Source organism: Anolis carolinensis, chromosome 5 (assembly GCF_035594765.1).
Source record: "Anolis carolinensis isolate JA03-04 chromosome 5, rAnoCar3.1.pri, whole genome shotgun sequence".
Classification (NCBI taxonomy): Eukaryota; Metazoa; Chordata; class Lepidosauria; order Squamata; family Dactyloidae; genus Anolis; species Anolis carolinensis.
The window spans coordinates 174,735,182-174,761,536 of record NC_085845.1 but is presented as its reverse complement, the minus strand read 5'-3'; the positions used below and the strand labels follow the sequence as shown (position 1 = coordinate 174,761,536).

The window sequence follows — 26,355 nt, the reverse complement described above, 5'->3', positions numbered from 1 at the left end:
GCAGAGGCTGGATGGCCATCTGTCGGGGGTGCTTTGAATGCGATTTCCTGCTTCTTAGCAGGGGGTTGGACTGGATGGCCCATGTGGTCTCTTCCAACTCTACTATTCTATGATTCTATGATTCTACCCTATATAACAGCATCTTTTCCATCTCTCTTTCTTCCCTAACTTGAGTTTCCTAATATGAGTTTTTCAGTCACTACCAGTGGAACATAGCAGCATTCTGGACAAAAGTTAGTCAACCTGTACCATTTTGGCAGTTGTTCTGTTGTGTGTTTATGGCGGCTTGGAGTGGAGCCTTTAGTTTGGCCTGTTGTGCTGCAGGCAAATATTTCCATAAAAGAGTCTTCTTATTCAAGTCCATAAGAAGTATAAACAGTATAATATTATAATCAGTACAATATAGTACAATATTGCTATAATGCCTTTACAGAGTTTAAGTCTTCGAATGCCACATAACCCTTCTAGTTTGGAAATACAAAGTGGACATATGTGGTGAGTACTTACCTAGCAAAACCAAGGATTTGGGATCGACCTGGTATTCGGTCTGATAGGACATGTGACCTGTTTTATTGAAGGTGGTGAGAAGTTCTGCATGAAGTGTGGCTTTCACTTTCTCTGCAGTCATCTTATCACACTGGTTTGTTGGGACTTGAAGAGCAAACCAGAAGAAGCAGGCGAGGGATCCCTCCCTAACAGTGAGATAATAAACATATTTACCATTTCGTCTCTCTTTTTCTGTATGTCTTATGTCACTACTAGTTGACCAAACTAAAGTATTTCTAATTAGAGTATAAAGCATAATACACAAAAGTCATGGACATGGCCAAATATGGAAGCTTTATCTAATCTTTTTAGATGAAAACACTGCAGTTTCTAAGCCAAAAAATAAATAAATAGAATATCAAACTCCACAAGACAGGCAGTTGAAAGAAGCAATTGACTGCACCCAAACCTGATGTATCTGATGGCTTTGGGTGCAGTCAATTGCTTTCATTCTATGATTTACACACACTGGGATAGCTTACATTGAAAAAGATGAAAATAATGATTTAATCAGAGTTGAACAGTCATATCTTAAATTACAGTTTGATGTAAAGATTCAAAAACATTTAAACGACTGATGCCTCAATTAATATCATTTTATTGGTATCTCGGCTTATACTGGAGTCAATGTTTTCCCAGTTTTTTGTGGTAAAATTAGGTGCCTCAGCTTATATTCAAGTTGGCTTATACTCAAGTATATATGGTAAGTGATTAGCAAAAGGTCCAGCATTCCAGAGAGACTTTTAAAAAATCAGATTTATTCACAAACCCTTGAAGATCTTTTTCAAATCGAAGAGAGGTCTTCCAGTACATTCTAGCCTGCTTTTTGTCCATCTCTGGTCTAAGGCAGCCTTCCCTAATCTGGTGTCTTCCAGATGTGTTGGGCCAATTCCAATCAGTCGGACCAGCACCCAGCCAGTATGGCCATGATGAAGGAGACTATAACCTAATATATCTAGGAGGGGTACTGTTCTAGGAAGTTGGTCTCCAAAGAGGCTCATAATAATTCACTCACCCAAAGGCATAAACAGCACTAGAATTGTAGTAAGGAGACAGATCTGTGGCATGAATAAGGTCTTTGAGCTGCAAATGAAAGATTTTCAAATAATAACAGGCAATAGTATTATTACAAAGGAAACATTTCTCTAACCATACAAAAACTAGATGCAGACAAGAACTACTTCTACCTTAATCCTTATTACTCCTGCTTCACATTATTATGGTCTGTTATGCAGAAATTTACCACTGAAATTTCTTAACAGTTTTTTGGTGGAAGTTCAGTTATGAGCCAGTTATGTGTATGGCACTGCCTGCTTAATTTTTGCATTTTTGCACATCCAAGGCATCCTGGGTTATGTTAACTATGACTAGTTACTTAAGCCAAAAATTGCATAAAATGCAACTAAGCCAACCATGCTGTTTCTGTTTTTCTTCTTCCTTTTTTCAGTTAGGAAACCATCCAGGGAAAAGCCACTGTTTGAGATTTAAACATCACAAGTATGATTTAAACAAGCTAGAGTATGTAAGGCAACAACTTGAGCATTATTAGAAGCTATGTTACTGTAACTAGTTACTTTTGGGGCAACAAGGATACAGAAATCCACTTTTCAAAAAGCAATATAATAATAAAAGTAATTGTATGAATGCTTCAGAACAGCTACCATACATGGTTTTCTTTTCAAAGCAGAGACTGGAAAACTATCTGATTGGACTACAGTTCCTACATGTCCTTAAAACAGAACTTGGAAAACTTGTAGTTTTCGACCTGCTCAAAACAGAGCTTGTGAAAGATAATTTTCAGCAGGAGAAAGTACTTGCTCTGATCAACTCTGATGGATGCTTAAAGCCCCATGCTTTATGACATCAGCAGAGCCTGCCCCATGTGAGATATAGAAGAGGTATCTCAGATTTTGGCCCTGATATTGTAGGTTATGGGGTACTTCTAGCTCAAACACTAGTGGAGCTTTCAAGCCTACCACCCCTTGCCAACTAAGCTGTCTACTACCCTTTGCTGCTTATAAAGCTGTGTCCCACCATTCTCTGTGTCTTTCTTGTCTCTGCCCAGAAGGTTCTGGATTCCATCCATCCATGATCCAGGGAATATTGTCGATTGAGAATCCTCAGACTGCCAGAGTAGAAATGTAGGGGACTTGACTCAAGAAGATGTCGGGGTCTGTAATCTGTCACAAGAAGGCATCAAGTAATTTTAAGTTTATGGACAAAATGTGCTATTTTTTAATTATTCAGAGAATAATAAATGGTCTGAGGCAGGCCACATATTATCATCCATGACTATGGATATAAAATGTGTATGGGCATTTTCTTGTCCTTCACAAGCAATTGTGTCTCAACAGATTGAGACACTTTCTTGGAAAAAAAGAAAGAAACAACAGCTGTGAGGTTTTTCACATTTGCACATGATGAAAAATGGCAATGTTTTTGCACAAAATAGTGTCTTTAGTTCAGGTGCATGTTCAAAACCTTATTTTAATAATTAAAAGTTTCATTAAAAATCCCACAAAAGTTCCATTAAAAATCCTAAAATTTAAATGAAATATGTTTGAACATACAAAAAAGTAATATAATCTTTTGCAACAGATAGAAAACTTTAAAAATATTTGTTCTGGCATACACAAATGAAATACACAAAAATTAGTATCACCAGCCTTTGGTATATGTGTGCTGAACACATTTATGTTGCATCCTTCAACAACAATGAACACAATTCAAAATAAAATAAAAGAAGGCATGTATTACCTAAGAAGTACCAAGTTATGGCACCTGCTCCACCCAACAGTACAAAGATTATCCAAAGTGGGAGCCAACGCTGGCAGTTTCGAAGGTGGTTCTTTCGATTCTCTTGAGGAAATCCCACTGCATCCTTTTCCTGTTCCTCTCCCTCCATCATGGGTATCTTACCAAATAGCAAAGCAAGATTCAGACTCATTATCAACAACCAAGGGCTTATCTCAGGAGAGAGGGATTTTCAGTATTTGTGCCTACTTCTTAAAAGCTCAATTGAATTTGTGGAGAACTGTAGACAAGTCCCACATGCCTAAAGAAGGCCATCCACCAACCCCTTCCCTAAAGACTAGGCCTAACAGAAATCCTACATACTCCAGGCATCATGTGTCCAAGGAATCAGGTGATTGGAATGCCAGAGATTATGAGCAGTTAATTGAGTCCATATCAGTTGCAGGTTATCCAACAAGCTGAAGTGGAAAATAAGAGGATAGTTGTCAGCCAGTCCAGGAGTTGTTATAACCAAACCAGTAGTCCAGATACATGAAGCAAGCAAGGCATAAATGGACTTGTAAAAAGGTAAAAAAAAAACCCTTGAAACTCGAAGAGTATCACCATATCTATCACCAAGATGACAGTTTTAAGGAGGAAGAGGGATTCTGGGGAGCTCTTGGGAGATGTATGATGAGCTGTCTCCAAAACACCAGGTACCTAGTTAGGTCAACATCTCCTATTTAATCATTGCTGGGATTGATGGACTTTTTCTATCTTTTAATCATTTACAATGGAGTGGTGGGATGTCAATAGAGCCCTTAGCATCTGCAATCTCTTGCTGGGAAAGAGAATCTCGCATTATCTCAGCCTCCAGCTCCCCAGATTTAGAGAGGCCACTATCAACATGAGATGCACATTCCTGAATAATCTGACTCCCAAAAACTATTTCTAATCATTACTTGCTCTTGTTCAAGGAGGAGAAGTGAGATTGGTCAAATTCTGGCTATCTGTAAGCATGAGAAGAAAGTGCTTTGCTCCCAGCATCCCTGAAATGGGAAGAAGGAGAAGTAATGCTGAGTGCATTCATTGCTGCAAATGCCAGATGAGCCTCAGTTGGGAGCAGGCTCAATCGAGGCCTGCAAACCCTCTCTTGCAGCACTTCATGTCTCCTCCTGTTTCTTCATTTCGAAAAAAATTCATCTAGTGTTTTGTCCAAAAACCTGATGACATTAGTGTACCTGGCCACACCCCTGACATAATGTGGTCTGTGGAGGAGATTTGACCTGATTAAAATCTCTTATCACTCTTCTGTGGTGATAACTAGTTATCTTCTGTGGTGATAACTGTGTGGGAAAGCCCTAAGTGGAAAGATGCTCACACTCAGAGGCTAGATGAGTTAATTATGAGGAAACATTTTGTAGCCTCATGTGAAGACAAGATTACAATCCTTTCCACCTCACATACAAAACCAATAACACTGGTGGCTGAATCTGACCAAAACCAGTGATGACTGTCTGTTGCACTTCATCTGAGAGCCAGAGGTTGCCTTGTTGGCTTATAATTCTGTTCTTCAGTATCTCACTGCCCAATATTTATCATCCGAGGCAGCTGTTACAGGCCTGACTGCACCAACGTGCAAGTCTACCAGGCCTATGGGGGGGGGGGGGAGTCCAAGCCCCCATCTAGGAGGCTAGCTTTGGTTGAGGTTGGTGGCTTCACCAGCCCCAATCATATGGCGTGGGGCAGAGCTGAGCCTGTTTAGGGGTGTGAGTTCACCTATCCCATACTGTTTAGGCTGGGTGTGGTAATTGGCTTAAGGTGAATCATTTAAATAGGTGGTCATAGCATGTAAAAAGTTACATAGTCCTGGTAGGCACCATGGCACCTAGCTTTGTGGGTGAGGGGTGGACTTTCATAACAGTAAGTTTTGTGGCTCAGGGGGCTGTAAATGGGGTTCCTCTTGGGGCTGGAATTCGTGCTTCTCACTCTTTAAAAACTTTGAGGTTTGTGAGGGAGCATCCTTAAGATGGCCTTCCACGTAAGATTGGTCAAGGTGCACAGCCAAAGAATTTAGGGTAGCCCTCAGGATTTTAGTGCTAGTTCAAGGACAGTCCTTGGAGGTGGTCAAACCAAGTGACACCTGGTTGAAGGACATTTCCCTCAGATGGCTGAAAACTAATGGTTATCTCTTACAAGTTCTTTTCCCAGACAGGTTTACTCAATTTACAGGTTCTCACAGAAGTTCTAACAAATAAATAAATAGGTCGAGAAATTGCCTTTTAGCTCTATGTTTTGTCTCTGGTTTATTTATTTCATGGTAGGAGTTCAAAAGGATGGATATATCCCTAGGAGCCAAACCAATGCTACAATCCATATTTCTATGGAAGTCTGTGGTACCGACCATAGCCAAATATGCTCCACTACAAACATACACTTACAAAATGTATGTAATTATTGTACCAATTGTATACAACATTTCAACTGAATTTTCCATTAGAATCAAAAATTAACATTTCATGGCTTATGATTAAATGTTGATTTGGAACCGTATTAAAAGAAAAGTGCATGTGAAAAGAATTACAGGAAAATTATTTTATGTTGGAATTTCTTTAACGGAAATGATTATGAAAATTCACTGTAAAGCAAAACACAGACAATATGGTTGATCTAGCAAGGCCTCTGCAGGCTTGGCCTTGAACCAAAAGAATTCAATGATCTGGAGAGACAGGAAGCTAACATAAATCAGCAGTTTTATGTCCTTCCCTCCCCTGTTCTCTTTTATTTTGAATAAACATCCAAGCTAATCAGAAATGTCCCACATCAGACCATTTTGTAGCTTTTTCTAGTGCAGAATTAAGTTACTTATAATGCTTAGAAGGTGAGAATAAGGATCACAAGAGAAATCTATGTCTATATGTAAATACTGAGTCAAGGTGTATGAAATCCAACTATAAACTCACTGCTAAATCGGCAATTTCTCCCTTGCTTTCTATTTTTATAGCTACTTGCAAGCAGAATGTAGGGACATCTATTTTGCTGATCTAGTTAATAACTAGTGCTCTTCACAGAATGAAACATGGCTTATTTATACTGCCACATCCATATGAAAAGATTTGAGGGTGCCAGTAGACAGAATGGGTGAACTGCCTCAGACAGCAGAGGCTGTGGTTCAGTTGTGGCAACCTTTTGCTTTTTCATCTTAAATTCCCACCTCAATTCCCTTCTTTTGAAATACAGATCTCTGTTATGCACACTTGTCCTACAGCCTTAACTATTGTCTGCCTTCATGTGTGGTGGTGGAGGATCCTATTTAAATTTTAGCATCAAAGCATATTTTATGAGCCAGTCCACTTGGCTTCTGTGCTGGGAAAGGAGGGGTTGCTATCTTGTCTTGTATTTCAGTTCAAACAATGTTTTGACTTTGACCTACATTCATCAAAATGCCAGTATCAGAAAAGAGCCCCTAAATGTTCATCTTTGCTAAAAGAGAAATGCCAATACAGTTCCATCTTACAATCACATGCAGACGTACCTTTCGAAGGCTTTTGTTGCCGTGGTGGCCTGGAGTGCTCTCATCCAAAATCTGACACATGCATGTCCATATGTAAATAATGAGCAGAGAGGTAATATTTACTTAAGCCCAAGGTCTTCCCTGCAAACAGTAATCCAATGGTCTGTTCTCTTTCTTTTTTGTCCTTTGCCCTGCATGGAGAACTGTGCATTGGGGGCGGGAGGAATCTTGTCACTTGTTGTCTAGCTAAATGTTCTGTCTCACTTGGCAGCTACATAATGTGGAGGTCTTGTCCAATCCAAAAACCTATTACGTCCCTGTGGAAGTACTGCGGCAATTATCTGAGTCAAATATTGAAGCCACCGTAACCTACAAAATTTAGGAGCACCCACAATAAGAGAAGTAACCATTGAGGCCAATCTAAAAGAGAATAGTGTGCTGGATGGGTGATATATTAGAGACGAGACAGGATGGTACACTGCTTGCCTCCAATCTCCTTCTCCCTCTGGTTTTCCCCTCCAGAGTGATGTTCATGAGTTGCTCAGCAACTTTTCCCCATCTCAGTTACACCTGTTGGTTTCAAGGGGATAATATCAAAATGAGACTGGATGAAGAAAATAAATAAAATATGATCCGGAGCTGATAACACATGTACTGTACTTTCATATTAAGGATACCTTCATCTTTCCTGCCTTTTGATGGCTGTGTGAAAACTGAGTGCCCATCGAAAACAGTTTGGAGCCTTCTTCCCACTTAGGGCAGATTTCTTGACCAAAACACCTTTCTTATTTGGAGTAAGGTATACAAATCCAGAGAAAAAGCATAGGAGCCTACAAGAGTAAGGATGCCAAGAATTTGAACCAGAACAAAATAATGTTGTGTCAATATTCAGAATGTTGGCACTATATTCCAAATTAGCTATATCTGGTAACAGAGAATGGAAAAGTTGGGGTTTTTTTTGGACCATAAGACTCAAAATTCAGCAACTAGGATTGTTGTGCTAGCTGCAAGATTCCGTAAGTTATGTCCTCCCCATGAAAAATGTTCACATGGTCCATGTTAGATTCTGAAAACGTATCATTTTGCTTTGGGGGGGGGGGGGGTGCAGTGAATAAAAAGTGACTCCAGACATTGCCATAACTCATTTTTCATCACCATGGTATCCAAGTGTCTGAATAATACAAGCCACAGCAGGCCAAAATTAGTCCCAGTTGGAGTGGAATGGCAACCAGCTGACAGAGCTGGCTTTGGTTCTTGACAACCATATGTCCATAGTAATACTGGTGAATCACTTCATATACCACAAATGAAGGGCACTAGCTATGATATCAAGGTATTGCTGAATGGCAATGCTGTACTACTCCTACTCATTGTGCTGCATCCTTCCTCCATATGAATAAAATTGGCCCTGCCTGGGACTGTGACTCAAATACAATTCACCAGCATGAGAAGCAAATTGTGGTTGGAAAAGCATTGAACCCTGTACCTCCTCATTCATTGTGCAACACACTCAAGCCCTTGGGAGCTTTATGAATCAAATGACAGTCCTTTGTCCCAGGACTAGGACACATTACTCTTTCCTTTGAATGCAATGTGTATCATTTTAGAGGCCCTGGGGAATGGATGACACCATGGTGCTCCTAAGACTTTGGGGCAGAGGTCCACCCCCATCCCTCCCTCAGTACAAGCAGAGAAGGAGCCAAACATTTTAGAGCTGGCTTTCCCTGAAAATAATTTTGTGAATTTCTAGCAACCACACTAGTGGGGGATTATGAGGATCATAATCCAAGAGGTAATTTTCACAAATCTTGTGTTTGGCAGTAATACATTTTATTTACCACCACTGCCATTATTCTTTTACTTCATTCATATTGGATGAAGACAAACAACCCCACAAATGCCTGATGGGGTAGATGCCTGGTCTATCTGTTGGGGAATTGCCTCCACTCACAGACTGCAAAGTTAAGTGAAGAAAGAAGAAGAAACAGTCTTCTTGACTGCAGGAGGTTTTTCCAGAACTTCTAGCAATGCTTATCTGAGGCTTTTACCACAGATATCACCAAATAGGAAAATGTAGCCGCCTGTGCCAGCATTAGCTGCTCAGTTCTCCTGATGTGAAACTGCTCCATTGAAGCAGTGACATCCAAAGTGGTTCATATTAGAAAAGCAAGAAAGCAGAGAGAGTAGACGGTGATATTTCTACTCAGGTCATTTGTTCATATTCTAGAGAAAATACACTGTGCATAATTTCCATGACCTCAAGCAATGCATCCAATGAATATAAATTTGCTGCAAGCAATTTGGTTGATTGGCACCCTGCCCTTCTTCATGTGATCTCAGGAGGCCAAGAATCTCTGAAGCTATTGCCAAGCAGAAGACAGATTCCTGCAGCTGTTACTCTTTGTCATTGACTATCAAATATAATTGAGTTTCAAACCTATTCATCTTTTGTGGCTCCAAATCAAAGGATTTGGAGAGTTATTGTTTTATGAAGGGGATAAAAAGTCCTGAATTGTTTCTTTTGACCAGATTAAATGTGCAGTACAGACATATAATAAACTTCCAGAAATTGTTGTGTGGGAAAGCTGGGCCTGTTAATATTTGACTATTTCATTTTCACAGGTAAGGCCGAATAATTTCCAGTTGCCTCAAAAAGGAAAAAGTCTCTGCAGTTCTCACTCTGTATTTATACATATCAAACCACAACTTACGTGCCATGGAATACAGTCAATAGGCAAATACACAATTGGAAAAAATGGAACCGGGATGGAACCAAATAGAATCAAGATAGTAAAGATTATGATTTTACCCAAGTTTTTATTCTTCTTCCAAGTTTTACCTTACAGTATCCCAAACAAAATAATAAAGAAATGGGACAACTATATTAACAATTGGGACGAAGTGGCTAATAAAAGTAGAAACACCAATTCAACACTCTACTCTTCAAAAGAAAATGGAAGACAGGGAGCCCCTAGCTTACAGAGTTATTTTGAGGCCTGCCAGTTAATGAATGTACTCCAATTAGATCTCAAGGAGTCTAATAGATGGGTCGGCATTGAGAAACAATAAATGGTTGGGATTGTTTCTTGTGTTTAAAGGACAGGATGGATAATAAACCATTAAAGGAAATTAAAGGGGTTACAATGATCTCATCATTGGAATGTTGGAAAAAAATGGCAAATTAAATTCCCAATAAATAAAATAGACAAGCTTCTAATAGGTATACTAGATAACAAGAATGAACAGATATATGACAAAGTAATCAACAATTGGAAACAAAGCAGAATAAGGATGATTTGAAACAAAACAGAATAAGGAGTGGAATATAATAGTGATGGGCTTCTTTGGTTTGAAGGATAAAAATACCATCTGCTTTTCCTAGTAAGTTTATTATGTAGCAGTACCATGAACCTGGGAAAAATTGTCAAATAGATTAAGTCCACTTTTTCCATTGCTTGCCTAAGGGAAATAGTCAGATAATTAACAGCAAGGATGGATGACCTCAGTTTACAAGAATAGATAAAGATCTGCATCTGAGTCTAAAATCAAAGCCAAATCATTTGTCCTGGAGACATAAATATTCAATCGACATTTTCCATGCTCCCTCCCTCCTTTGATGTAAACATGCCAGTACCATAATAATGCCATAACAATGCCAGGCAGAAGCACCCAGTTACAGCAATGTACAGCAGAAGTATAATCGTTTGGTATAATAATATTTCATGCACCAAATGTAATTGTGAGCATGGTCAAATAACCTTCATTGTGGCATGAAAATATAAATAAATCCACACTAAATATTGTATTTGTAGCATTCTTTCAAACAGTTTCAGATTTATATTTAAGTAGTCTTCATATTTTTCTGTGTTTTTCTTCTTACAATATTTGTATCTATAAAAATGTATGTTTTCTTAGACAATAAAAGGTGTTTTATTTATTTATTTATTTATTTATACTTTATTTATATCCCTCTCTTCTCACTCTTGCAGGGGACTCAGAGTGGCGTACAAATGGCAATAGTCAATGCCGCATATAACAACATAAAATACAATACATCAATATAAAGCAGGAAACAATAAACAATTAAAACATATAAATATCTTAAAACTGTTACAACTGTTGGCCCCTTCAGAGAGTCAGTCCACTTATGCACTCACTCATTGTAAAGCACTATTCACATGAATGAAATCACATGAAGATTGAATAAAAATCATAGTTATGTTTTTAATCTTTTGCATTTATTGTAAAACAAAGGCAAATTGCTTGCCAGTAAGAGACCCCTGCTATGTAAAACATGTTTGATGAAAGAGTATATTGTAGACTGAATTTCACAGTGGAAAATGCTACAACAGAAGAAAGTGGACTTTGTCCTGAATATATAGTAGCACACCATGACATATTTTTTGTGTTTGCACTATCTCTCCAGTGCAGGGTCTCACTTTTGTTTTGTACTTGTTAAGCTAACCACAATTATTTCCGATACTCTTTGTTCTAGCAAAAACAGGAAATGTACGTAAATTGTTAAAATTCTAATTGAATTAAGCAGATAATGAGTAAGTGTTCTATCTACAGGTTTTTGTTTGTTTGCATTGGTTGAACTTCTTTTGAACAGCAGATGGGAAAGATAACAACAAAGGCCCCGCATTTTTGGGTCTGTCTGGAAGGAACCTCAGAGCATATTGAAATGGGAGCCATCAGCTCCATTGTAAAGAATCAGCCAGTCATCAGTGCATCCCAAAGGGGCAGGCCCGTAGCCAGGATTTTGTTTCGGGAGGGTTTGGGATTTTGGTTCGGGGGGGGGGGGGGCTGAGTCTGAGCGGGAGAAGGTCTACCCTAGCAAACCTTTTGTATCATTATCCCAATACCCCCATGCATATGGGACATATTGAACATGGTGAGCAGATCATGATATGAATAAACATAACAGTTTAAATAATAAATGTAAGGCCTTCTCGCGGACCATCCTGAGAATTTCGAGGGGGGGGGCTGAAGCCCCTCAAGCCCCCCCCCCCCCCCAGCTACATGCCTGCAAAGGGGCATATACAAAAGGAAAGAATGGGTACTAATACAGTAAAGATGCAACAGAAGGGGGAATGATGAATACAGGATCAAGAGTTATGACCTCCTTAGTAGCTATTTTCCCATGACTTCATTACAGGAGCAAACTTTGGTCATCTAAGGAAATGCTTAGCAGTACTCTACATGGGCTAATCTTGTGTTTATTTTAAAAATCCATACTTTCATTCCTTAATGAACTAAGTTAAAGTAGCTTACAAAAAGGCAATGATCACTTTTAGCAGCTAAGCTATTATTTTTCTCTTCCAACATATTGTGCTCTGTTTCTGCCTCTTACTTATCTGTACACTTGAAGCTGTGCTTCACATGCATAAAATTCACTGCCCTGGGACCATAATTCTGTTGGTGCATTATGCCAGCATAACAGCAGGGGGAGGAAGATTATGCCTATGGCATTGGGGAACAGGCATTGGGGAACAGATAGGTTGGAGGTGACAGATTTTGTCTGCCTCTTTGAAAAATTCAAACAGAGTGATGGCTATAATGGCTCTGAAGATCCCGTAAGGACAGATAGCCATCGGAGGATGTGGAAAATTGTCTGTGGGATGCTGCTCTGCAGGGAACATTGACTTGGCTTTGATTCTGCATAATGGACTGGAGAAAGGCAGAACTATCATCTTCAATAGAGCTGATGGGAAGGTCCACATTTTGGACTACTTCAGTGCCATTATTACCTGTATCAATTTTTTCTGGGAGACTTGAATAAACCATGGAAAATTGTCCTAGACTCCTGGAGAGCACAATAGCATTTTGGTTACTATCCTCTTCTACACTTGATTTTGTTGAGATGGTCTCCAATGATGAAAAATCTCCTGATCCACCCTCACTTGTCTGGGTTGGGCTCTTTGCTTCTTGTAGGAAAGAACTGTTCTCCTGGGCTGCCATAATATTGTAGGTAGGTGACAGCTGGCTATTGTCAACTGTTTCATGGAGCACTTTATAGGAGCAGGAGTCAGCATCCTCACTGCCACTGCCTTCCTGAGCAAGGGGGTCATAGGTGAAGTACACCTTGCAGGGCTGAATTCCAAAGGAGTTGCCATCATGTTGGAAGAAGAAATAGCCACCATTGGAAAAACAGCTGGATGAGGAATAGCCACTGGTCTCTGGTGTGTTTACATTTGTGCTGTATTCCTTGCGAGTGAGGGGAGAAGACTCTTGGCTTTCCTTTTGCATTATCTCAAGCACAGAGACCTCTGGATGTGCAGTAGCAATGTGGAAAGCATCTATGGATGTTACAGGGGACAACCACTTCTGTTGGTTTGGAGCAGGCAGAAAATAAAGGAAAGAGATATTGATATTCAAAACAATTGTAGTGCAAGCTTCAAAATGACAACAGTAATAACAATAGCAGAGAAACATAGCAACAATTTCCATTTCTAGAGTAAATGGGAACCAAACGTTTTTGTATCTTATTCCAAAACAGAAGTGATTGTGAAGCATTAGGAGCCCAGTGTTAATTTTATAGCCAGCTTCTGTTAAAAAAAATAATCACAAAGTAGCTGAAAGTACACTTCTACTTTTCCAAACCATTGTGGGTGTTCAAGGGCAATATGTATAATGAGACAGCCTTTATTTTGTTTCAGCAGAGAATTGTTGCCACTGGAATTTCCAAGGAGTAACAATTTTCAATCTGTAACCAGAATAAAATCAAATGGAAATGGGATCTGAAAGAACTGGGAAGGCTCAACAGGTCATAATAATGGACCGGAAGGCCTTTTGTGGTCCATTTGCTGATCTCTACCCTGCCATATTGAGAAAAATTTTCCTGAGTTATTTTCCATACGATTCACTCTCCTTTGAGATTCAGTAAAGCCTGGAACCTAAGGATCATTCAGAAATCTAATATTTGTGTATTGTTCGCGGTTAAGACAGAATTGGGGGCAGACATTCTAAAAATGTATCACATAAACTTACGCTATGATTTCCATACAGGCCAAGCTCTTTTGGGCTGCCTGATGTGTACTTCCCAGAAGAGACTAGCTCAGTCAAGAGCCAACTGGTTCTTTAATAGCTGGCTCACGCCAGTCTTTGGAACAAAGGTATTATAGGAGGAGTGGATTTGGAAATGCATTCGTTTTGGACAGCTGATTTCCCAAGCCAGCCTTCCTATAGTATCTTGGAACCAAGGACTGAATAGAACTGGACATTAAAAGCAAAACCAAAAGCAGGTAGCTTTGGACAGATTTACATGCAAAACTAATACAAACCAAACACAATCCATCTCATCTGTAGAACAGGGATGAGCAAAATGTGTCTCTCTAGATTCTGATGAATGGCAACTTCCTCAGTTGGTCTTATAGGAGTTTATTTTATTTATTTATTTATTTATTTATTTATTTACAATATTTATATTCCGCCCTTCTCACCCTGAAAGGGACTTAAGGCGGATCACAATGCACATATACATGGCAAACATTCAATACCATTAGATACACAACACATATAGACAAACACATATAGACAGAAACAGAGGCAATTTAACATTCCAGCTTCTGGCTTCATGAGGGTATGCTTGATTCCGGCCACAAGGGGAGCTACCGCTTCATTGTCCATTTGTGACACAGAGTCCTTAATGGAATACTTCCTCATACTTCCTCACGCTGCTGGAGATTTTTTAATGGCGTCGTAAATTAGTTAAATTAGCCTCCCTGCATAAGCGGTACCTAAATTCCAACTTGACAGATGTAACTGTCTTTTGGCTGCATAAGTCAACAGCAAGATGGACTATTAATGGTCAGGAGCTTATCCTGACCTGAGCTGGCTTTGAACTCATGACCTCTCGGTCAGTAGTGATTTCTTGCAGCTGGCTACTAACCAGCTGTGCCAGAGGCCAGTCCATTTTCAGATGCACTGATAAAGTTGTAGTTTGACAATACCTGAGGGGCCACACATTGCCCATGCCTGCTGTAGAATACTTTAAGGACAGAACACATATGATCTGTGATATTTGTAGGAATTAATATATGCTCAATATACACATTTTTTGAATGCGTCTTTCATGAGTATTTTGGAACATACATTTCCCTAATAAATACATTTTTTACACAGTTCCTAAGAAGAGAACTGTTCCACAGAATCTGGAGAAGAATAGATTCTGAATAAGAACTGTTTGGAAAGTGAATGTTAGAATGGTTTGCTGAAAAATGCAGACCAAGCACATTCTCTATCTCTCATTATACCCAACAGTGCATACCTGGATGTCTCCTCCATGGACAGCATTGAGAGATGGGAAGAATTCATCTGGATTTGGTAACTGGATCTTCACTGTCTTCTTCAAGCTATAGCATATGTAGTGAGATAGAGAACACACAGTGAATACAACTTTTAAGAACATTAAGAGCCAAGCAAAACAACTAAGGGAGGGCAATCAATTAATTTGTTACATGAATGCTGTTTAAGGCTGGGGCATTATTTATACCCAGAACTTTTCCTCACGTTTTCCAATTTTTTTCTTGTTTTATGAAAAAAAAGCTTTATTTTTATTCCCTCATTCTTGGGACACATTACAATTTTTTTAAACTTAGACAAAATATAAATGAAGGTGGGATAGAGGGACCTACTGATGTCTTTAAGACTGACTTATTTTATTGCAAGCTTTCAAATTTTCAGATGCACTGATGGAGCAACCTGAAACCACAGATATTCAAGTTGAGTATCCATTTCTTGAAATGTTTTGGACTAGAAATGTTTTGGTTTGAGGATATGGTTTTTGGAATGCTTGTATTTGCAAATATATACATAATGGAGATGGAATCCAAAGTCTAAACATGGAATTCATTTATGTTTCACCATAGATAGATAGCCTGCATATAGTTTTATAAAAAATGTTTCTGTATGAAACAAAGCTTGTGTACATTGAACCGTCAGAAAGCAAAGGTGTCACTATCGCAGCCACCCATCTAGATGATTTTGAATTTTGGAGTATTTCAGATTTCAGAATTCTGGATAAGAGATGCTCAACCTATATGAGCAGCTATGTAGTTTTAGGGGTAGGTATGTAATAAGTTACAGGAAAATACAATTTATGACACTGGCCACAAATCTTCAAACAGTTGTGTAAGGTGATATTGTTCCGTCATGCTGGTTCTCAGATGTTATAAGGTGAGAGAAGCATTGCAACAGTGCCTGGTGCTTTTGAGTTTATTTTATTACTATGAGGATTTTGAGTGTTTGGTGTGGCTTTTTTTTTGTTTTTTTGCGTATAAGCATATATTGTGATACATTTGGTAACTTATACCAGTGTAGTGCTCTGCTGTGCCAGGATTAAGCACATCTGGGAGAGGTGAGACAAAAAGAATCTTGTTTCTATTACTAGAGAAAAGAGTCAGGCAACTCTCAAGAAAATGCCAGGGCAGCTTTGTATTTTTGACAGATTACTTTCTGTGCTATCATTTCTATGTTGCTTGTGGTCATTTTACCTTTACATCAGTTTATTTATCTTGGCCCACAGGAAGAAGGTCATAATATTCTGCAGTCTTCCTCGTTGTTAACATTGCAAAAATTAGGGGAAAATACTTCAGGACTTTTTTGAGGGATTTTAATTACAATCTGAGGAGCATAGAAAACTTCCTACCAAATATCTGAGTTCTAAGAGAAGCTTTGCCTGTCCTTTGATCTTAAAAAAGTTTTTTTAAAAAAATCTGTTAACAAGAGAGACACTCTAGGTGTTCCTTTATAGAAAAAGTTACAAACGAAAATTCTTTTTGAAATGAAAGGTCATGCAAGGGAGCAGGGAAAGCAGAAGAGAAATGCAGCACAGGACTTGTTCTGTCACAGTCAAAGAAGTCGCATACAGTGAAAGAGCCAGCATTAGTAGGAACAAAATGTAAGGACATACCATTCTCACACCACCACCTGAAAGAGAGTGCAAAAGAAGGACTTGGAAGACCAGACCTCCCCCCCCCCCCCCCCCATGTGATTTCTGTCTTAAACCTCAGAAAGACAAGGGAATAGAGTTGGTAACAAGACTTGTAACTTAGCAGGCTGAATTTGCACATGCAGCAGAATGAAAAAATAAAATAGATGGCACAACTGCAGTTGGTAATTGCCATTTTTGAATGCTCCTGAAACTGATGGCCCAGACAGGAAGAAATCCCTGCAAGTGGAAAGTTACCCTTCAATGATAGCCTGTCAGGACCCTTATGCCTAAGAAACAGCGCATGGTGTAATAATAATTCTCTATAGAAGTGAAGGAGAGTGTGTGGTCCTCTGGACATGTTGAACTTCAGCTTCCAGAATCCCTTACCATTGCCCATGTTGGCCAAGGCTATTGAGAGTCACAGTCCAAAATCTTTGGAGGACCAAAGGCTGAGAACCACTGATCTAAAAGATGCATTCTAAGTGGAGGATAAAAGCATGATTTTAGCTCTCTTTTACCATTTTAACAGTGTAGATTTGCCCAACACGGTAATGCTGATGCAGACAATGACTAGACTTCCAACAAGAAGAACTGGAAGAAGAATGTTTGGAGGTTCTGTTTCAAGAATAACCAGAAAGGGGGGGAAAACAAAACAGAAATTAGCAATGAATAGAAAACGGATATTTCTCCGTCCCTTCTGACGGAGTATTTAAAGATGCCCAACACCATGCAAGTTAATGATAAAGGGGGAAGACATTTTCTATGAAGTGATGAAATACATTTTGTACTCCTACCCTCTTCCTTCTACCTACTACTACTACTACAGCTTTTTCACTCTTCTCTTCTTCTCAGAATGTTGCTCAGGACAGAATATAACATTATCTCCAAGGCTGAGAGCATTTATCCAAAGTAATTTAGGCCCCATCTACACTGCCATGTAAAATCCAGATTATCTTCTTCAGATTACATGGCATTGTAGACTAATATAATCTGGATTTTATATGGCAGTGTAGATGGGGCCCTAGCAAGCTCCATGGCCAAGCAGAAATTTAAACCATGGCTCCTTCTTCATCTGACCCTAGAAAATGTTATTGGCTAAGAAAAAGCAGAATTTCCTTCTGCACCCACAACATTAACAGGTAATGCAAAACTCACATGTGTGTTGAGAACAGAAGAGGTGCTTGCGATAACAGGTATAAAGGCTGGACCTACACTGCCCAGTATCCCAGGATCTGATCCCAGATTTTCAACTTTGAATTGGATTATATGAGTCTATACTGCCAGATAATTTGGGATAAGCAGATAATCTGGGAATAGATCCTGGGATATAGGGCAGTGTAGATCCAGCCAAAGTCAATATAATCCAGTATTCTGTTTTATCGAGTGGCCAGGCTAGCAAAGATAACACATTCCGCTCCGTACCAATTGGAATCCAAAGCAGAACACACTTCTGTCATGACATTAACCCCAGTTAGAGATCACACAAGTTTTCTTCTATGTATCCTACCTGTAGGTTTGGTCTTCCATGTTGTTGATATGCTCCAGTGGCTCCAAGTACTATTGTAATTACGAGATTTTTGAATTTTTGCACGAATAGCTGCCTCGTACAGAGTGTCAGGAGAAAGATTCTCAATTTTTACCCATTTCTGATCTTGAAGGATTGGGAGGATTCTGTCATCCTGCCACATGGAGTCAAAAACAGGGAATTATTCCTGGGTTGTGTGTAGTCACTGTATACAAAATGTTTGTGCAGCTGCTTTCTACTAGGCCTCCTAAACAGACCATACTGAAGGCCTCCTAAACAGACCATACAATCAAGTACCTCCTGGATGAGATAGATTACAATGGAATGGGCTTCTCCAGACTTCAACAGCACCCCAAAGTTTCTCCTGGAGGCTATTTTTTTGTCCCCTAACTAACTTTTCAGCTTTTGGAAGGTTTCAGAAGTAAATGTTCTAAAATGGGTGTATGTCCACCTAAATTATCAACTCTCCCGAGGGTTAAAAAAAGAAAGAAAAGGAGAGAGAGAGAGGAAAGAACTAGAACTGGATCGCTTCTCAGTGGTTTCTATTAATTTGAATTTTTAATGTTTTTGAGGGGGATTATCAGGCTCATGGTGGGTTCCAATTGTAAAAGATTGGACACCAGTCCACTAGAAATTGTACAATCCAATCTGATAATCCTTGGATGAGTTTATTCTCCTATATTCATAGGGTACAGCTACACTGTATCATTAATGATGTTAGACACCACTTTTAACTGCGATAGTTTAAAGCTATGGAATTGTGCAAGTTTTAGTTTAATGAGTTACCAGCACTTATTGGCAGAGAAGGCCAAAGACCCTATAAAACTACAACTCCCATTATTTCATAGCAATGAACCATGGCAGTTAAAGTAGAGTCAAATTGCATTATTCTACAATGTAGGTGCACTCGTAGAGTTGGAATTGATCACTAGAAACATCCAATGCAAAGCCCTGCCATGAAGTAATATACTAAAGAAATGGCCATCCAGCGTCTGAAAAGGAGAGTCCAGCAGCTGAATGCTCTTGCATTTAACAAGTTCTTTCTAACAGTAAAATCTCTTTTCTCCTGCTCAAGAGGCAGTGGGTGACATTTGCTGTGCTTTAGTTTTAATTCTTTTTGAAATCTTGGTGTGCCAAAGACAGCAAAATTATAGAATGATGATGATAGAATAATAGAATCATAGAATTGGAAGAGACCTCATGGCCCATCCAGTCCAACCCCCTGCCAAGAAACAGGAATATCGCATTTAAAGCATGCTAATGCATGATAATGATGATACTTTTATTTCTCACCCACCTTTCCTCGTGGCTCAAGGTGTGTTACAACACCTCTAAAACACATATTCATCTACAAGCATTCTACAAAATACAATAATAAACAATATTGACCAAGCATAAAGATGATTTGCAGCATACCTACCTCACCAGAATTGTAAACTTTGTACTTGACTTCATATTCTAGTTTGTCTGTTAAGTAATGAGAGAGAACATTGAGCTCCCAAGTTAAAATACAAGAATGCTTGCTGATGTTTTCCATTTGGACATTCAAAGGAGGATCAAGTTGAACTAGATATTGGAAGACAACAAGCAAGGAAGAGAACCATTAACAACAAGGGAAAATCCAAGTATAACTGGTTTGATCTCTGAAAACAAAATGCAAACCTACAGCAGGAGGACAGTATAATTGTCAGTACTATTAACAAAGAAAGAATAAAAGAATGTGAATGCGTTTGAGTTCTTCAGTGTTCCTAATAATAACAGAATCATAGAGCTGGAAGAGACCACATGGGCCATCTAGTCCAAACCCCTGCCATGCAGGAAAAGCACAATCAAGGACTGCTGAACTCTGCATTAACAATCAGTCCTGCCTGATGAAAAAAGAAGTCTCTGAAATTTCTAAGTCTTCTTCCAAATGGAATGGGGTTAAATAATTAAGGGCACAAGAAGTAGATGAAATAATTAGGAAAATGAATAAAATAAAAACAGAGAAATATAACAAATTAGAAAAAATGGTATTAAGATAGTGTGGAACTACTAAACAACAGGCTTATATGGTGAAAGGGAAGAATTTGAAGTGTCCACATATGTGGTGGGAGTGTTCTGAATTTAAAAAATTCTGTCAAATGATACAAGGAAAAATTCAGGAGATATTAAAGATCAAAATTTAAATCAATAATGATTTGCTACTGTGTGGAGTGCTGGGACACCCAACTATAAAAATCAACTGCCAGGAGTTATTTAAAGTAACAATAAGAGCAGCACACGCAGTGATTGCTAGAGAATGGAGGGACAAGTCAAAATGGACATTATGTAATTGGAATGATTATATGCACGATCAAGTGTTGTTAGACAATACGGGAATTATGACTTAGCAAATAACAAGAACGAACAAACAAAAGGACATTACAAATACTTGGAAGGTCTACTTCAACTGGGTGAAAAATGGAGGAGCCAACAATCACATCAAAGAAAAAATACAAACACTTTACCAGTGGCTGGACCTGCACGATTAGTAGAAATATACTGTGGTTGAGGAGGGAGGGAGAGGGAGGAAGGGAAAAATATAGGAAGATTTGGAAAGCAAATGTTAAAGAAAGGGAAGTACTATTGTTATGATTATGTTTGTAGAATTCAATAAATAAAAAGAAATAGGAAAAATGTCTTCTTCCAAATTTATTTTAGAGATCCACACAATATTGTCTTCATTTTGAAGTATTTCCTGAAAACTTCCTGCATTAACAAGAATTTTTCATTCTTACTTCCCAGGTCAGGTTAATTAACTTAGTAATTTCTGAATGAAAATTTATCTCTGATCTCTTGTCTGCATTATCCAGAATTAGTAAAGATGACTGTGATCATTAAACACAGTTATTGTTTCCAGGACATAGATTCAATATAGAGGAAATGAGCGAAAGAAGAATGTTTGTCAAGATGGTCCAAACATTTAGTGCATGTAAATTTGCTACAACACTTCAGCACTTTGGTTATCATTCTTGAATAATAATAAAGAAGGTTTGGCAGAAATTTATGAAATTTCACATGAGTCCAGATGTGATATATGATTAGTGGAGTAGGTATAGAAAAAATCAAGAATGTGGGTAGGGAAACCCAGGATATTTCAAGAAAGACTTTGAATGTAAATCTGGGAATATGCAGTTAAAATTAAAAACTTCAGAAACTCTCAATACAGTATATGGGCAGGTACTTTTGGAATCTCCTTCTCACATTTCACAAAATGTGTTCTAGTCCCTCCAGTTCATAGTATGCCTTTACTGGGAATTGCTATAGAGTTGCCCTGGAAGATGTAGGAAACTTCTGGAGGGCATACTTCTCTCAGAATTTTTGGTCCTTCAGGGCAACTCTATGGTAACTTTTCTGGAAGTAGTTGATTTAATTTTGTAGTTTCCTGTTTCCATGGTAAATTAAGGAAAGTATCACCTACAGACATGTCTAGAGACTATGTCTCCTTCTGGTTGAGGCCAACAACAGATGGGGTGCCTTATAGTACATGTGTCAAACGCAAGGCCTGCAGACTGAATTCAGTCTGCCATGTCATTTTATGTGGCCTTCCAGATGGATTACAAGTCCTATATTCCTCACCATCAGGCATAATGACTAGAGCTGAAAGGAGTTGTGATGTGGTAACATCTGGAAGGCTGCAGTTTATTCTGTTAACTCAAAATAGTGGAGTTTAAATTTAGATACAAAGCTCGTGGATGTGATGTCTGATGCTAAAATATCTATTAACCTCTCGCCAACCTCAGGGTTGCAATTCCCATTATCCCCAGACCACATGGTAGATAATCAAAAGTGATGGGCATTGTCATTCAATAACATCTGGAGACCTAAACTGGGTAAAAACTAAAAAGCACTGGCCATCTGTAAAAGACTCTATATCTACGGATTCTCTGTCTATGGATTCAAAGGCAAACATAAGGCTGATGTGACCCTCGATGAAAATTAGTTTCCCACCTGCCTTATAGCAATGAAAAACAAGGCTTCTCAGTGCTTCATCCCTTCTCTGCAGAGCTGGCTCAAGGAAATCAAAAACAGATTATTGAAATATGTAGACCAGGCATGGGCAAGCTTCAGCCCTCCAAGTGTTTTGAACTCCAACTCCCACAGATACTAACAGCGGGTAAACTGGCTGGGATTTCTGGGAGTTGAAGCCCAAATCCAAAACACCTGGAGGATCAAAGTTTGCCCATGCCTGAGGTAGCCTATAAAGACATTTTTCTATAAGTAGTTGCTAGTTACTTTTGTGGATAACTACAATGCCACATTTCAAAAACTAAACAGTGAACCAGAGCAAAACTACTCAAATCAAATAGTTTATTGTACTAGCCCAAGGACATGACAAAAAGATATAGGTGCAGAGTGCAGAGTAGTACCCTCAAAGTAAACAGGAAGCAAAAGATAACAAACACAGGCAAGCTTCATGCTTACAAAAAGAGCAAAAAATAATGTGAATTAATAGGTACTGGGGGAGAGACAAATTAGCCCTTTGAGTCTCCATAGCAGTTGATGGCAATTTTATCTAGCTCTCTCTTTCTGATCTTTTTTGCAGACAAAGCAAAGAAGACCACTTTATGTGTTACATAATCATTTGAGTCGCTTAGCAAAAAATGAACCGTTTCTGCAAGAGAGTCACCATTGTCTTTTATCAGCAGGGTTTCAAATATCTTTCTCTATTTGCACTATTGAGCAAAACTGCTCAGTTGATTTTATGAATAATAGTTTCTAGTCAATTCCAAAAATTACTTGCAAGGCACATTTTTATAGGATTTGTAATAAAAATTTCGCAAACTTTATGCCATCCTATTACCAGTCATAAAAATCTTGCCCCCACCCCCCAGGAGATAATGCAATGAATTTTTTGTTTACATTGTTAAAATGAGTAACAGTAGTTGGCTATTTTAAAGGCACTATGAGGAGGAACAAAATGATTTTTTAAAGTGCCTTTTTAAACCCTGCTAGGAACAGAAATAATGGAATGTTTGTTGCTGCATAATGGTGCAATACTTTGTATGTGCATTTGTATATTGTTTTCCATAACTATCAGTTGGTAGAGATATTAGACTTGTCTACACTATTTTTTTAAAAAACCCATAGTTACCCTGAATTAATTGCTTGCAGTTTTCATGATGCGTGGTGACTTAAAGTAAGTATCAAGAGTTTTTGGCCTTTTTTTTGCACTGCACTAAGCAAAATTGGGGGATACTCCAGATATTGCAGTCATGTGGATAGCTGGATCAGGTCTGCTTTGGTCTGCTCCATTGTCCACATGCACTCTAGCTCCATCAACTTTCCCCTGTCTGATCAACACAGGGAAGGGACAGGTCATCCACATATCTTTGTTGCTGATCCTTGCTAGCCATAGAGCTTCCTGAAAATGCCTGGCCATTGTGGCAATGTTTGTTGAGGTCAAAATGGGGTGCCTGCACAATCAGTTAGGAGACCACTATACTCCTTCCTTGTTGGTCACATACATACCTCGTTACAACTTCAGTAGGTATGACAGGCAATGGCCAGACATGTGCAAGAAGCTTTGTTGCTGATAAGGAGTGGTGGTGGTGACATGCAGGCAAGGGGATGGCCCAGTGAGACTGATGCGATCTCAGCCCCAGTGGACACTGCAGAAGTTTTGGCCTCGTGTGTGTGACCACCATAATTGGTTGATCTGGGATTAACACAGAGCATAGTGCTCCATACTGGCCCAAAATCAAGCAGTTAGTGTAGAAGCCGCCATAGTAACAGTGGTCACAGTGAGCAAGATAAGGAGAGACATTTCCCATTCATATTGCCCTCTAACAGCTATCAAGCTGTTGTGGTTGGTAGGTAACATTTTGAGAGAAAAGCCTTTGTTCTAAGTATGTTCTGAGTAACAGATATGATTTCCTTTGCCAGGAAGGAGGGACCTCCAATGATCTCATTTGCTGTAAGTGTCATGAGTCACCATGGCAAATAGGATGTTCAGACAACATAAGATGACAAGGTGAGCAATGTGACTGTGCTCACTTCTTGTCATGTTCCCTATTTATTTATTGTGTCAGAAGCGAATTGAAGATACAGTTATAACGTATGTAAAAACACAAAGTAAGTTAAAAACTTGGCATTATACTAGATTTCCTTGGACCAGAAGATGGCCATGCAGAGTGCCTCTGGTGTCTCTGTGAGAAGGTCCTCCATTGTACATGTGGCAGGGCTCAGATTGCATTGTAGTAAGTGGTCTGTCAATAAATAAATCTTGTTCCCTGCTTATGGAGAAAAAGATGTTCATTATCCTCAGCTGATTTGGCTGTGGGTTTCTGAGAGATGTAGTTCTTAAATAAATAACTTGCCCTAAGCTCAGAGACAATTGCTTTCTGTTGTTGTTGTTGTTGTTGTTGTTGTTGTTGTTGTTGTTGTTGTTGTTGTTACTCTGAGTACTTTTCTAAGTTGAGTGTGTCTTCATCCTGCTGTTGTCTGTATTACATTATTTGAAGGCCATCCCAGTATATTTTTCTACTTGACCTGAGAATAAGATCTCAAATCTAAGAAGATGATACCAACCTGGCTGAATGTTAAGATCTCTGGGAAGCATATTTGATGAGGAGAACACAGGAGAAAGCTTTTTCCTTGGCCATTCCAAGGTTGTGAAATTCTCTCTCACAAGAGGTGTGTTTGACTCCTCCTTTGCTGTCTTTCTACTTTTATGTGTGTGTGTCAGGAGCAACTTGAGAAACTGCAAGCCACTTTTGGTGTGAGATAATTGGCCATCCGCAAGGAGTTACCCAAGGGAAGCCTGGATGTTTGATGTTTTACCATCCTGTGGGAGGCTTTTCTTATGTCCACGCATGGGAAGCTGGAGCTGACAGAGGGAGTTCATCCCACTTTCACCGAATTTGAACCACTGAACTGTTGATCAGTAGTCCTGCTGGCACAAGGGTTTAAACCATTGCACCACTGGGGGTACAATCTTTCTACTAGTGGGCAAAGACTGTTTTATTAAAACTGGTCCTTGGTTCTTCATCCATGGGAGAGAAGGGTCTTTTTACTGCAGTGTTATTGTGCTCTTATCTTTTAAAAATGTGACACACTGTTGTCTTGTTTAATTGTTTTTTTTTAAACTTTTCTCATAAGAAGATGGGGGGGGGGTTATATGCAATATTTTGTTTTAATGTATTGTGAACAGCTTGCGCTTTGGAAGCAATTTCTGACCCATCACAGGATTTTCTTGGCAAGATTTATTCAGAAGAGGTTTGCCATTGCCTTTCTCTGATGCCGAGAGAGTGTGGCTTGTCAAGGTCACCCAATGGGTTTCATGGTCAAGCAAGAATTTTGAACACTGGACCCCAGCACCATTTCTCAAAACTCAAACCACTACAGCACATTGGCTCTTATATATCTGTCTGACTATTTACCTATCTACCTAACATTCGTCTGTCCATCCTGCCATTCCATGTACTGAAGCCATTTGGATGAGCAGTTGAATCTTTCTTCTACACTGGCAATCACACAGTGCCCTCTACTGCCCTTAAAAGCAACAGGCTGCCTTAAGAGGTTCAAAATGAAAAGTTGCAGTCACCTATCAGCACTTGCCATTGGAGGCAAAGCCTTTATTTTGATTAGTGGTAAAATTAGCTCTGCATACACAGAGCTGCAGGGTGTAGTGAGTGAACTTTGTTGTCTTGTTGGACTAGTGGCTCTGATCACTTCAGCTGCCTACAATCTGATCTGCAATCAGAAAAGGCAAGGACAGCATCTGAAGCTTAAGTCTGGATGTGAAGTAATAAAATGATTCTGAGTGAAAGAAATGAAAAAATAAATAAAACGGAGCAGGAAGCATAATCTATGGCATTCTCAGGCTCATCTTTACACAGTGGACAGAAACTTCCTTGTCTTTAGAGACCATACAACATAGGTTTGTTTATATGTGTGTATCTGCAGCACCAAGTTATTTGATGGCCCCATTGGGTAGATTTCATATTGAAAAAATTCATGGTTCTACTCAAAGATGCAATGATTTAAAAAAAAATAATCATCTGGACATTTTCATTTCTTTATATGGATTTTAGCTGGCTGATGAGTCATTGTTTTCTCCTTGGGCTGACAGATTTATAT

General features: G+C 39.0%; 2 protein-coding genes across 2 annotated transcripts in view; both read right to left on the bottom strand.

Moving 5' to 3' along the window:
* Positions 1-6,968, bottom strand: part of tmprss6 (transmembrane serine protease 6) — a 38,062-nt gene extending 31,094 nt beyond the window's left edge. Inside the window, exons 1-5 of the mRNA XM_062982980.1 lie at positions 6,815-6,968; positions 3,304-3,460; positions 2,581-2,726; positions 1,562-1,629; positions 508-692 (exon numbers count right to left, since the gene is read on the bottom strand). Of these exons, the coding sequence (XP_062839050.1) occupies positions 508-692; positions 1,562-1,629; positions 2,581-2,726; positions 3,304-3,460; positions 6,815-6,874 (616 nt within the window). The 5' untranslated portion in view covers positions 6,875-6,968. The remainder of the gene's footprint in view (positions 1-507; positions 693-1,561; positions 1,630-2,580; positions 2,727-3,303; positions 3,461-6,814) is intronic.
* A 2,628-nt stretch (positions 6,969-9,596) lies between these two features.
* il2rb (interleukin 2 receptor subunit beta) overlaps positions 9,597-26,355 on the bottom strand; it is a 30,255-nt gene continuing 13,496 nt past the window's right edge. The window contains exons 6-10 of the mRNA XM_008110665.3: positions 19,673-19,818; positions 18,235-18,406; positions 17,246-17,342; positions 15,063-15,147; positions 9,597-13,120 (exon numbers count right to left, since the gene is read on the bottom strand). Of these exons, the coding sequence (XP_008108872.2) occupies positions 12,332-13,120; positions 15,063-15,147; positions 17,246-17,342; positions 18,235-18,406; positions 19,673-19,818 (1,289 nt within the window). The 3' untranslated portion in view covers positions 9,597-12,331. The remainder of the gene's footprint in view (positions 13,121-15,062; positions 15,148-17,245; positions 17,343-18,234; positions 18,407-19,672; positions 19,819-26,355) is intronic.